The 14,124-nt window shown below is 38.6% G+C and overlaps 1 protein-coding gene across 1 annotated transcript in view; it reads left to right on the top strand.

Annotated features, from left to right (window-relative positions):
• Window positions 1-580: 580 nt before the first annotated feature.
• Window positions 581-14,124, top strand: part of PDE3A (phosphodiesterase 3A, cGMP-inhibited) — an 86,502-nt gene continuing 72,958 nt past the window's right edge. Inside the window, exon 1 of the mRNA XM_010002946.1 lies at window positions 581-628. Within this exon, the coding sequence (XP_010001248.1) occupies window positions 581-628 (48 nt within the window). The remainder of the gene's footprint in view (window positions 629-14,124) is intronic.

Raw genomic sequence — 14,124 nt, forward strand, 5'->3', positions numbered from 1 at the left:
ATAATCTCTAAACTCTCTCTTTGCTTTCCTCTGCTATATCATGACCCCAACCTGTTTTCCTTTAGAAGATGTACCTCTACTTTTTTATTACATTGAGAATAAATCAGTGTTGAGACAGAATTAAAGCTGTCACTAACTTTCATGGGCTATGAAGCATACAATGCATTTTAATCAAATGTCTCCTGCTTTTGCTAATCTCCTTGTTGATATATCTGCTGTCCTTTTGCCAGATCAGTATTAAATGTTGGCTAAAGCTGAGTCTATGGCAGTGGGAATTTTATTGGCATGAGCAGTGTTGTGATGTTAGATGTGTTTTGGCTCTGAATGCAAAGGTATGAAGTTGTAATAACTCCTAAATCTCCTCACCCTCATTATGAAGCTAAAAGATGAGTGAAATAAATTGTAGAAGCAGATCTATGTTTTTTGGTGGTGGTGGTAGTGTTGCTTTTTGTTGGGTTTTTTTGTTTGTTCGGTTGTTTTTTTAAGAAAGCATGTAATGGGTATAAAAGTATCAGTGTTTCAATTAAAGCTAGTGAGTGCAATTTCCCACTTACCTGTGCTTTTATTTGTTTTTCAGCTCATGGGGCATTCTGAATGGGATCACAAACGAGGACCCAGAGGCTCACAGGTCAGTTTCTAACTATTTTGTGGTTGGTTTTGGCTTTTTGTAAGCTTGAGGTATTCAAGCAAGTTTTCCATCTGAGCATGTCCAAGTTGTTCATTTTATTAATATTTGCAGGATTGAATCAATGGAAAGAAGCATAAAACCATGACAGCATTTATTAATACAATTTTTGAGCTGTAATCCAAACAGTTGATCCAGACAGAGCTGAGTCATGCAACAGAAAATTTCTTTCAGTAGTAGAAAGATGGAATTGATGTACTGAGAAAACATTTCTTATTCAGTTTTCTCCATTGTGGTATCAGAGGAATGCAATTTCAAATAATGCCTGTATGTCTTGTGGTGTTTTCTTTTTAAACCTGATAAACTTGTAAAACTTGGATGGCCCTCTTACCTTGTTCAATAATAAAGGGATTAATGGTGTGATAACTGTGTGGGAAGGTGCAGGAAAGCCCTATGTAGCTACTGGTTTGCTCTTGACATGTCATTGAAGGGAAGGTATGTGTGTAATGTTAATGGCATCACTCTGCTACATTTTCAGGTTATCTATAGAATTACAATGGCTGCAAAGGGGACATTGTTACCAATATTGATGTTCAGGGATTTTCCTGCTTGGGTAAAGCAGCCTTTCCCATCTGGTGTTGAAATCATGTAGATACTTTATTAGGATACATTATCAGTTTTTTTGGAATTGTTTTTCCATCCAGTGAAGGATTTTTAGATTAATAGGAATATCTCTGTCTAAATCTATAATAATCAGGCTCTGCTGCTGTGGAGCAAAATGCTTGCAATCTTTATCTCAGTAGGGTAGTTCCTAGCCTAACCTTGCAAAAATCACTGGAATACCTGCCTTTTAATGAGAAAATATAATATGATAATCAGAAAGATACTATTTATTTTAATGGACAAGTTTTATTGGTTTTAATAAAAAAATTAATTTACTAAATTTTGGGGGTTTTCCCTTGTTCTTGTGGAGTTCTGTATTTTTTTCTGATGTTTTCTAAGCTTCTATCTTGTGTCTCATTTCAAAACCATCTTGAAATTTGAAGGAAATTCAGTATTTAATTAAAAACAGTTTAAGATGGGATGCAGACTTGATTTTTTCAGGTCACTGTCGTTTCAAAAAGATGAAAAAGCAGAAAGCAAGCTGTTTTTCAGTGGAAGCTGAGGAATTTCAGAACTCAGGGAAGTCCCATCCAGTGAGGTGGGACCTGTTCAGTATGTAATCTCTCCTGCCTCATCTGGTGTGCTACTTGATCATGTTTTCTGGTACAAAGAGCAGAAGGTAAATTGGACTCTTCTAAACTACTGTTGAGAGGAAGGCAGTCACTTGAAGGACTCTTCTTAAGGTGTCTTAGGCATCCTAAGCTTTTCTGCCATTATTGCAAATCTTCATCTGTTTTTTGTATGCATAAGAAAATACAGGTAGTCTTTTTTATTCTCTAAACCATGCCCTGCAGTCCTAATATTTTCCCTATGACCACAAAATATTTAGAGACTGCTGACTGGAGTGCATATGAAGTCTGCACTGGTGTTGCATTAGGGATGGAGGTCTAAGTCCTGTCTTAAGTAGTCATCCCTGATACATCCAGCTGGCTGTGTGTTTGAAGGATTTTTTGTTGTCATCTAGACATTTTGGAAAGTTTACAGCTAGCCAGAAAGAAAAGTTAGAGCAGGGGATTTAGATGGAAGGTAAGTGGTATCAATCTTGCCCAAACAGATTTTCAATTAAGACAGGTCAGGTTGACTATCAAAAATGTATCTTGCTGCAGGAAATTGATCTTGGGCTGTTTAATAGATCCCTTTTTAAGTTTTCAGAAAAAGTGAAGTCACAGGATGAAATAGTTGCCAAAGAATTTTTCAATTATTTGTTCTGATGAGGCTACGGTTTCTTCCAAGGAGGGCTCCAGAGAAATTAATCTGCTGCCTGGTTTCTCTCTTTCTCCCCTTCCTGAGAATAAGAAGGGCTTGCATGGCATGGCCTGATTTCAAAGGAAGAAGTCTCATGGGCACTAACTCAGTTACCACAAATGCCCATCTATATGGGATGCAAGTAAACCATTTGTTGGGTATTGCTAGGGAAGGCTGTACTTGGCAAAATGAGGTAAATGGTTAGTTAACATATAGAAGAATGTCTCTGGGTTTCAGTAGAGGCAGAGGAGATAACTGTAAGAAGATAACTAATATAAATTTAAAAGTTTTCTCTGTCTTTCTGAGAATGGTTTTGTTCCTTCCTTGTGTATTGTTTTTATACTCTCCCACCATTTCATATTTAAATTAAAAAAGGAGAAGAGAAATTCAGTTGAATTCTCTCAAGGTCATCCTGCATTTATTTGAACCTTTCCTGAAGGATATTGTTGAATTATTAAAAACTTTACTCTAAAAAACTTTGTATTGGGTTTTAATGTAGAAAACTCATGCTAATAATTTTTTTACTTAGGCAGAGTGTCTTTTAATTAATTTTTTTTTTGACAAAATAAGCAAAAAAACCCCACACCCCTGAGAAGCGCATTCCTTCAAAACAGGATAAAATCTACATATGTAGGATTTCTAGAGCAGTGAGGTGTTTCTAAATCCGTCTAAAAAGAAGTACATAGTTTTAATCAATTTAATCCCGTAAACACTTTTTTCTATTTCATTTGTTCTGTGTATAGGTGTTCTGCAGAGCTTCTAGAAAGCTAATTGTTATACATTTTGGAAGAACCTTGTAAAACTGACAAAGAATATGTACCACAGAAATGTTAAAGAATCTTGAATAGGGTGGGAAAAGAAAATGACCAAAGTTCTCTAGATGCCGTGTGGTATCCTAGTGCCCAATTACAAGAAGCAAGAAAAACTAGTTGTTAGAGGGAAGAAAACAAGGCTCAGTTCTTCCACTGTAGCCTCAGAGTCTATCTTTTACATGGCTCTGAAAACTGTTTCACTAGTTCCTTGAAAGTTTAGGAGAAATTTAGAAGGCTCCTTCCGATTTTTGCTTGTAATGTAAAAGAGCTGTTTCATCCTTTTGTGATTCAGTTACATTGTTGCAAATTTGTGTCCTTAATAAATGTGCCTTTTGTTAAACAAGATCTTGCTTTAAAAATAAAATTAGCAATCTGTGTATTTCTCCTTTAAATCTAATATATCAGATGTTTAAAATGGGCTGGCAGTTGCCTGCCAGATCTGCCACAGAATTGATTGTGCCATTTCCCAAGGTATGTGAGGATTTGTTCCAGCAGAGAAATGGGACCTGGGAGGAGAGGTCTCTCCTGGCCAGTGGTAGCTGTGCTGCTCAGGCAAACAGCAAGAGGGAAGGAAGGGGTTTAGGCTTATATTATTGGGAGCCAATTTATTAGTCTTCCATGATCTTTTAATTGTTACTGAGTAAAGTGAAGAAAATGAGAGGGTAGATCTTCGGAAGCCGCCTGCATGTGTGACTGTTTGCAATGTCACTTGTAAGAAAATGAAGTGGAACCACTGGTTTACCTTAACATAAAACCTGCATTTAAACTGCTAAAATTATTCTACCAAGACTCAATAAACAAAACTGTAATTCTTTTAAGATTTTTTTAACAACTTGTAGCTTTCTGTGTTATGTTTTGAAACATGAAATGGAACTGCTGCAGGGCATGTCATACTTCTTAATGATTTGCTTGAAAAATATGTTCCTTTTCTGCATGTGAGAGTCACAAAGTGATGTAGTTACAGGTAGTGATGGATGTCAAATGAATTACACTGAGGCTTATGGAAATTTCGGTTTACAGGAGTTTGTGTCCTGCTAAGCATCTGTAATTCAGTAGAATTTAAATGGGACAAGTAGAAAGCTGTCATCACAATATTTAACTTACTCCTGACTTCCATGTCAACACCACATTGTTTTTTATTGATAATACACATACATATTTTTATGTGCGTGTGTATGTTGTATGATTCCTTTTCTTTTAGAATAATTGTACTATCAAGGCTGTTGTAATTAGAGTGAATTATAGGTTTCCTTAGAGCAATGAGCTCCTGGCTACCGACTTTTTTTTTTCCCTTCCTTTTTTTGAGCTCTGAAGATAACACTTCCTGCTGTAACTGCTTCATGCAGAGAACTTACTCTTTGAATTTGAAATAATGCAAAAAAATGCAAACTGAATTGATTTATGTTTCATGCTTATTTTTAGAAATTAATACAGGTTAGGATTTAGGCACAAAACTTTGAAATTGGGTCCCAAGTTAAAGAAATTCCTACATGTTTAGGAATGTTTAACCTACCTAAAGAAATATCTCGCTCAAATGTACACATGCAGTCTGTAAAGCCACATCATCTCCATGACGTGAGGGGAAAATATTCATACTCATTTCTAGTATCAGTATATGCTACAAGAAAATGTGGCTAACAGAATTCATCCTTTGCATATTATCCCTCTGTAGAAAAAATATGCAAGCTGTATTTTTATTATTTTACTATAACATAATACTTGCTATTTCTACAATATATCAGGTGGAACCTATGGCATGCTTTGTGCACACGTTTTTACTAGGGACCTTGCATGTGTGGGAGTTGTTTGTTACTCTGTCATCTAGTGTTGTTTGGCTTGCTGAAGATGTAGGCGTAGCCTCAGGAGTCAATGCAGTCGAGCAATGTTTCCTCCAGCATTATAAAAGGATTATAACTGGGAGAGAAACACAGAGGTCCAGTGTTTTTTAATTCCCTTTTAAGAAGTAAAAGTTCTTCGTTATATTTTTGAGGTGCTGCATTTTACCCCTCCCGTTCCTAAGCAACAGCTAGTCTCAGATTGAGTGCGTCTGGTGTTTTCTATCTACTTCTTGCTTTTGTGAGGTAATTCGTCAGTGAAAGCTGGGCTTTTCACTGTCTCACCCGATTCCCTTTGTCATGGCACTGTAAGGAGACGGATATTTTAGAGAAACGGGAGAAGCTTTGGTGAAACTGATCTCAACCTTGCAGCCTGCAAAAAGTTACATACATCGGGGAGCTCTGCCGTCTACAGCAATGAAGCACAGGAGTCAGAAATAAGGTTCTTGATACTGGTTTGGAGAAGCCTTTTTCTTGATTCTGGAAAAACCTCTACAGCAGATTCAAAACCATGAGCCGGAAATCTCTGTTCTTGCTGAAGCGTAGATGGGAGTCGATTCCCGCTACTGACCAGGTACTGTGCTCTGGTGTCACTGCCTTCCCTTGCACTGCCACCATGAAGGGTTTTATGGTGATTTAACAGTGGTAGTTGCAGTCCCTCTGCATACAGTGAGAACCAGCTGATCATTACTTCTTGTTTCCATGATGAATAGTGTAAAATGTCGGTAAAGCTGATTTTGCAAACGCATGTGCTTGTGAATGTGGAGGTGTCATGACATGCAGACTTAAGTAACTGACTGAATGTCCCAGTCTCAAAAATTAGACTTTTCTAAAGGTTTTAGGAGCATTTTAGACTGAGTGGCTAAAGAAAGTTAGTCTACTGCTGAAAGGTTCCTCACTGCATGTCTTTGTTGCATTTCATCTCTTACATGTATGTATGTGTGAATGATATCACTGATTACATGTGGATGTAAAGCATTGGCAGAACCTCGGGTTTTTCAGCATCATCTTGGTTGATGCATCATTTTGAGCATATTACAAGGATAAGAGTAAAGCATATGTAAATGGAACAGACCAGATGCAACATAAAATGGTGGGAGGCTGTTTGGAGCAAGGATCCTCACCATAAGCAGGACTAAGATGTGATCAATGGGAGTACGATTAAGTACATTTCCTGCTTCTTCCTCCAGACACTTCAGGGTTCTGTGAAATGTTTTTTTTCAATACCTTACTCGGGATGTAAAGACACTGGAGGAAAGAATTTTAGAAATAATACTGAAAGTGGAGGTAGTATCTTATTACATGTTCCAACTCAGTTTTCTGTTTATAAAATGGTTGACTGTAAAAGTGCTTTTATCAATAGGAAAGAGGCAATTTGGGAGAAAATTCTTCAACAGAAAGAAAGATCGGCTATAGGAATACTTCCCAGTTTTTGAGTAGAAGCCTTCTGTACCCTTTTCATTAAGAGGTGGAAGGGCAGATTACATGCCATATTTTATAGAGTTGTGGGTTTTTTTAAGATAAATCAGTAGGTGATGCATGTAGATTGAGTTGACTTGAGCGTAGTATGAATCTTTAAGGAATGTTTTAAGGGAAACTAAGGGAGGAAAGACAGTGTTCAGGTTCAAACCCACAGATGTTTCTCTGGCTGTTCAGAGTGCTCCTTACACTAGGATTCACAGGTGGACTGGGGCTGCTCTGCTTGTTCTCCATCTGGCTCAATAGTGCCTTTTAGGAAAATGCAGTTACAGTGCAAGATGACAACTACATAGAGGTAACTTCTGGAGCATTTGAGGATGTTCCTTCTGTTCATAGGAATGTATAGAAATAATAGCCCTACCTTTTGGTACAAATTCATTATATAGTTCTTAAGGGGATATATTAGCTTACTATGTTCTAGGTTGAGGAAATCATACTTTGATAGGGAAGTAGTAACGTATGCTATTTCTCTGTTCACTAACCTTGTGGAAATCATACTTTGATAGGAAGTAGTAACGTATGCTATTTCTCTGTTCAGAGGAGATGAGAGATACTTAATTTCACAAATGACAGAACCCCTTCTAACTGGTTTACTGTATCGACACTTATTTTCTTTTTTAGAGAGGCTGAAGGAAATAAAATGGAATTCTGAAAGTGGGGTTTTGGCGTGATCTTGTTTCTAGTTTAATTTAGCAGATCTGACTTTTAAGGTCAGGGGAGTTAGAAATCCACAGTGAAGTCTGATACTCTGATGGAATGTGGTTTAGATCTTTTAAAAGTCATTAAGTTCTTTGTATTCTTCATCTTGCGTACTCTACATCAAATCAAATGAAACTCAGAACCATAAGCAGGCTGAGATACAGGGGTAGGCAAAACCCAAGATGGCTATGGACAATGTTGTTGTTGAGGGGGAGGGGGGATGTTGGTTTGGGTTTTTACAGGGGGAGGTAGTGTTGTATAATTTTATTTTTGGTCTTTTGAGCATCATTTTTGCTTATAGACACTGTAGCACAACAGTCTCCATGGTTTCTGGGATCTGGTATGACAAGGAAAATTTTTGGTTGGTTATTGCCTTTTTGTGTGTGTAAAAGAGTGAGGAGAGGAGGTTTGAATGTGAATGCTGAATTAGATCTTGGTTTCGGTTGATGAGAAACATCTTATCTAGGTATAATTTTTTTTACGTGGGAGAGCCTGATCCTGTGAATGTTTTGCATGGGTCAATCTAAGCAAAATTGTGATTCAACAAATTGTAGTATCTCTTAGTGCTTGAATCTTGAATGTCTCAATAATTTCAGAAGTAACTACCTTTGTAGATCAGCAAAGAATTTATGGATGCTTTTCTGTCTTGTCTGTCTAGCAGTTTGGATTTTCTGAAGGTGTTTTTTTTAAGTTTCAGTACAAGTTTTGGGGAAAATTCTATGTTAGTTTTATTTGGTGTTTGTGCCTGAGGATCTTTTTTCTTTTCCTGGTCATAATTTTTCATCTCTGATAGGAGAATGATTTCACTGAATATCCAGTTTCAACGGATATGCATTTAAAATGCTATGGTAACCAAATGAGGCAAAGATAATGAGGTGTTAAATATTTTCTGTAAGGATGGTGAGTATTTCTCTCTGCGTGAAATTCCCTATAGATTTCATGAGCCATAGTCTTTGAGCATAAGGTGTATTAGATACCAATCCTAAGACAGAAAAAAACTTCACACATTAGCCTGTGATGTAAACTTCCAATTATTTCATTGATGACTATGAATTTAAAAACAGGAACTAGATTTATACAACCATATAAAAGCCAGACAATCTAATAATCATAATGTAATAATTATAAAGCTATAGATTGTTCAAAGGAATATGCAGTGCAGGCAAACAAATGCATCAGTAATATTTCTTTAGCTAGAAATGCATGCTTATAGCAGTATAAGCAATGGCAATGGATCCTGTACCATTAAGTCAGCAGTTCAGATTTGGATGAATTTGTGTATATCCTATGAAGTGATGCCTCTTTTTCCTGCCAGTGATTTACAGCTCAGTCATGCCTAAGGCAGTTTGCATCTATGGTGCAATATCCTGTTCCTTACCACAGATCCATAGGTAGGAGTAACTCCCATAGCCTACCACCTATGCAGGGTACTAAACAGCAGGTAGATTGATCCCAGTATGACTTGAGTCATAACTCCGTGAAATATAAATCCAGGTATTTTCTGTGAAAGAGCTTTATATAATATTACATCATGCAGCCACCATGTTTTCAGCATGTTCATGTGTGAAGTATTTCTTATGGATTAAAGCTTCTGTAATGAAGCAGAAGAGGTTTGTTTTGTCAGGATTTGGAACTGTGTTTTCTTTTTCTTTTTCTTTTCCTTTTCCTTTTTTTTTCATTTAATAGCTCAGCCTCTGACCTTTTTGCTAGTTGTATCTTACCTTTCTGCTCTGAATGGTCCTCACTCATAACCCCCACAGATACGGTGGATGCGTCTTACCTGATATCTTTATCACAGACTCACAGAATATTAGGGGTTGGAAGGGACCTCTGAAGATCTTCAAGGCCAACTGCCCTGTCAGAGCAGGACCAAAATAAACCAAAAAACAACTAGGGCAGATCGCTCAGACAGACATCCAGACAGGTCTTGAAAGTCTTCAGGGAAGGAGATTCCACAATCTCTTTGGGGAGCCTGTTCCAGTGCTTTATAAGCCTCACAGCTCTATAAGTAAAGAAGTTATTCCTCATGTTGAGTTGGAACTTCCTGTGCTCAAGTTTTAATCCATTGCCCCTTGTCCTGTCACAGGGCACAAGTGAAAAGAGGTGGTTCCTGCCTTCTTGACACCCAACCCTCATGTATTTATAGACATTAATTAGATCCCCTCTCAGTCTTCTCCTCTCAAGACTGAAAAGCCCCAGGTCTCTCAGCCTTTCTTCATAAGACAGGTGTTCCAGTCCCTTAATCAACCTCCTAGCCCTCTGTTGGACACTCTCAAGTAGATCCCTGTCCCTCTTGAACGGGGGAGCCCAGAACTGGACACAGTACTCCAAGTGAGGTCTCACCAGGGCCAAGTAGAGGGGAAGGAGAACCTCCCTCAATCTGCTGGAGACACTCCTCTTAATGCACCCCAAGATGCTATTGGCCTTCTTGGCCACAAGGGCACATTGTTGTCCAGTGGATAACTGATTGTCTACCAGGACTCCAAGGTCCTTCTCCACGGACCTGCTCTCTAGCAGATCACCTCCTAAACTGTACTGGTGCATTTTGTTGTTCCCTCCCAGGTGCAGGACTCTGCACTTGCTCTTGTTGAGTCTCATTATGTTCCTCTTTGCCCAGCTCTCCAGTCTGTCCAAATCTTGCTAAATGGCTGCACAGCCTTCAGGTGAATCAGCCAATCCTCCCAGCTTCACACCATCAGCAAACTTGCTGAGAAGACACTCTGTCCTGTCATCAAGGTCACTGATAAAGATGTTGAGCAGGACTGATCCCTGAGGCACTCCACTAGTTACAGGTCTCCAGCTGGACTCTGCACCAGTGACCACCGCTCTTTGGGCTCTATTGTGTAGCCAGTTCTTATTCCATCTCACTATCCATTCTTTTATCCCACATATTCTAAGCTTGCTTAAAAGGATGTTAAGGGAGACTGTCAAAAGCCTTGCTAAGGTCAAGGTAGGCTACATCCACTGGTCTCCCTGCATCTATCCATTCAGTCACAACATCATAGGAGGCTATCAGATTAGTCAAGCATGATTTCCCCTTGGATTTGAAATGTATTGACATCTGACAGTTACAGTTGCTGGTTACATTTAAGTACCTGTGGAGAAACTCACAGACTTAAGGGAGTTTAATCTGCTGCTTTAGTCCTCTGCTTTACCACAAGCTAAAGCCATCTCCAGGTTTTCAGATTGCAAAGTCTTCAAATTGCCAAAATGTGGGTGTCCATATTCCAACCTCTGAAACAAAAACTACACTCAGAACATTTTGAGTCTACAGTGGTGCACATTCAAGAGGTTCGTAGTTAATGATGAGTAAAACAGTGTCCCTTAATCTTCTGGCAATACCTATGCTGGATAAAATTTTCCAAATAAAGGCTAACAGCTGGAACAGGAAACGTTGGTGCAAAAGTTTCGAGTTTTGCATAAATATTAGCAACTGAAAACAGGATCTTATGAAGGGAAGTGATGGCCAACATAATAATGGGTGATACAGCTAGCTTCCTTATAATGAAACACACACACACACACACACACACACTGCCCCCTTGAAAATTATGTACCACTGTGGCTTTTGTGATGGTAAAAGACTAAGTTTTGGCTCCTCACAATTATTGAAGGCTGAGAGTTGTGCCACAAGGTGTTCTTTTCACTTGCAATAACATATCTAATTTCACTTTTGAGTATGTGTATTTCAGGTATTTGTCAGCTTCTCAAGCAAATTGTTGAACACAATCACTAAAATTTTTTAGCTTCCTGCTTTCAGAGATGAACCCAGTTACAGAGTAAACATGATAAACATACTTAATCTTTTACTAAGCCTAGTCTTCAGCCAGGGTGCTTTCACTAGTATGTTAATGGTTGCATTGCTGGAGAACTTAGGCTGCTCTAAGATTCCTTTCAGTTTCCACAATGCTGTTAGTATCAGAGGTCCTTAGTAAGAAGGATGAAATTAATTGATTGATTTCACTCTATAATGGGAAAAAGAAGAATTTTTATTAATACGTTATGATATTTTTGCGCCTCTGTGCTTTGTGTCCATGCCGAGGGTGACATGTATGCTGTAATTGTTGCTCTCTGGGATCATGTTAAAGAATAAATAAGTGGAAGTATTTTGTATTGTTCCTTCCTTACAAGAACACATGCTGAACTCTCTAGTAGCTCATTTTATGACTTTGCCAGTGGAAAAGCTCACAGCTGATCAGCACTGTTCTCAAGAGCAGATGTTCTTTTTCTGCTTGAGTTTAGTAGTGAGCCATAATTTTGTTCTGTGTCTGATGGGTCAGTGTTCAGAATTTCAAAATGAATTATTGGAGTAGCCTCCTGAGATTTTTGCATAGGCCAGAGCTGGAGTAAATCTTAAAGTCAAGTCATAAAAAAGAAAATTTCATGTTTGCTTGGATTTTACAGATCAAAGGTTCATTGTGTAATGAGTCTTCATTGCTTAATTTTCAATTCCTGAGTAATCTTGAATGTTACAAGAGCAGTATGAATTCTTGCAGTCCACAAAAGAAGTCTGGAGATTATCAGACCTGTATCTAGAGGTCATAATTATTGAGTTATTGGGCTTTATGCAGGACTAAAAAAGCTACTTATTTCAGTGAAGAGACAAGCCACTAGAGGAGAGAGGAATCAGTTACCAAACTGCAAAAAAAAAAAAAAAAATCTAACATGAAAAAAGCAGTATAAGAGAGAGATAGAAATACTGGAGTGTGTCCAACAAAGGACCACAAAGGTGATTGAGGAACTGGAGTTTCTGTCATATGAGGAGAAGCTGAGAGGACTGGGGCTGTTCAGCCTGGAAAAGAGAAGGAGGCTCAGGGGCATCATGTGTAAAAATACCTGATGGGAGGGAGTAAAGGACTCTTCTCAGTAGTGCCCAGGGACTGGACAAGAGGTACAAACTGAAATGCAGGAATTCCCATTTAAAATAAGAAAGAATTTGCTTAACATGAGGGTTACCGAGCAGTGGAATGGGTAACCCAGGGATGTTGTGGAGGTTTCATCCTCAGAGATACTCAAACCCAACTAGATACAGTCCTGAGCAACCTGCTTTAGCTGAGAATGATTTGATAAGGGGAGCTGGCTTTTTTTCCACTAAATTTAGCAGCTCAAAGATGTGATGAGGTGCATTTGTGCTACCAGATACTTGTGATCCTATCCTGCTTGTCAAAGAGTGGAAAGAGAAGGTGAGCTTGTAAAGTAGCAAAGACTTACCCTCTTTACACCTCAGCCCCATCCAGTAGCTGGAATACACGTGGCAGTAGCAGATGTTTGCCTCTATTTTGCCCTATACCTTCCATACACACACAAATTGGGAGGAGGGATTTTTTCTATGGCTTTTTTAGCCATAGATGAAAAAGGGGAGCCAGAAAATAAGCCTTTCCAAATAGAGCTGGAGTTTTGTTAAAGTCAGCTACCAAGGTAGTAATTTAAAACCTGTAATCCTTTTTCAGACTACATGGATACTGTTTTGGTTGAAACACAGATAAGCTTTCTGTTTCCAGTAACTTTGCTTCTGAAGCACAAGAGCTCACTTCTCAAAAAAAAGAGCTCTAAAAATGAGTAGGTGTCACTTGTTAATACTGTCTACTATTCTTCTGGTATTTGTCAGAAAAAAAAATGAAATTTTCTGTTGTGTATGGTTTTGAAAGTTCAGATGCTGTTCTTCAATACATGCTCAGCTTCAGAGTAAAACCTATACATATGGCATTTTCAGTTTTCACATCCAGAATACAGGGACCTGAATCTAAAAAGTGAGGTAATGGATATGACAGAATTGTGGAATGGCAATCAGCTTTTTGAGTGTCATATTATCACAGACCAATTTTTATAGGTGTCCAAAAATAATAACTCTCTGCATATGGAGATTGTGTTTTAGGACTCCTGGAGGGTTTAATGTGCTTTCTTCTTTTAAATTAACAGTTGGAGCTGAGCGAGCAATCTGCAAATAATTATTTTATATTAGATTTTTGATTAAATTGCAGAAAAGGAAGGGGGGTAGCTGACAAGAGAGGCTGCAATAGTAGTTTCCATTCCTTACAACACTGTGGGATGTGCAAGTGATGAACAGCTGAAGTCCATTATTAGGATCTTACAGGATGAACACTGGCTTTGAGATGCTGCTGTCTCCGAATGGTGATTGTTGCTGTGATTTCAGATGTGGTAGGATTCTCATCACAGAAACAGCCCCTGGACAAAATCACACTGTAGATTTTGACTCATTTCTGTCCAGATTGGAGCTGTTAAAAAGTGTAATTTCCATGTGTAGCTGCCACCTCCTGTTTTAGAAACAGAGACTTGCTTTCTTTTTTGAGGTATTACCGATATTAAGCATTGGTGATGAGTACAGCTTGATGTTGGTGGAGAAGCAACACAAAGCATAGAGTCTTCTTTGTCAAAGGACGCAGTGCATATGTATGGGCAGTGGTACATCAGGATCTCAGTTGTGATGAACCCCCCAGCATGCTTAGGCTGTAGCTGAAAAGGGGATGCTGTGCAGTGTATGTTTTTAACTGAAGAGCAAGTAGAGCACGGCATAGGAGGAAAAGTAGAAACTGCAGTTTAAGTGCCTTAAGAGGGGTCTGAATCAGTAAGGCACACTGTCTTGTCCTGTACCAGACACATCTTCTGGAGTAAATCTCATAATCTCTTTACATGAGGTATCCCATTCGCTTCGGGACTGCAGAAACAGCACGTTTCAAGATTCTGATGCTCCTTCTTCACCCCCCCCCCCCCCCGCGGGGGCCTTAAAAGTTGGGAAGAAAAACCT

This window comes from Chaetura pelagica, unplaced genomic scaffold (genome assembly GCF_000747805.2).
Source record: "Chaetura pelagica isolate M959 unplaced genomic scaffold, ChaPel_1.0 scaffold117, whole genome shotgun sequence".
Classification (NCBI taxonomy): Eukaryota; Metazoa; Chordata; class Aves; order Apodiformes; family Apodidae; genus Chaetura; species Chaetura pelagica.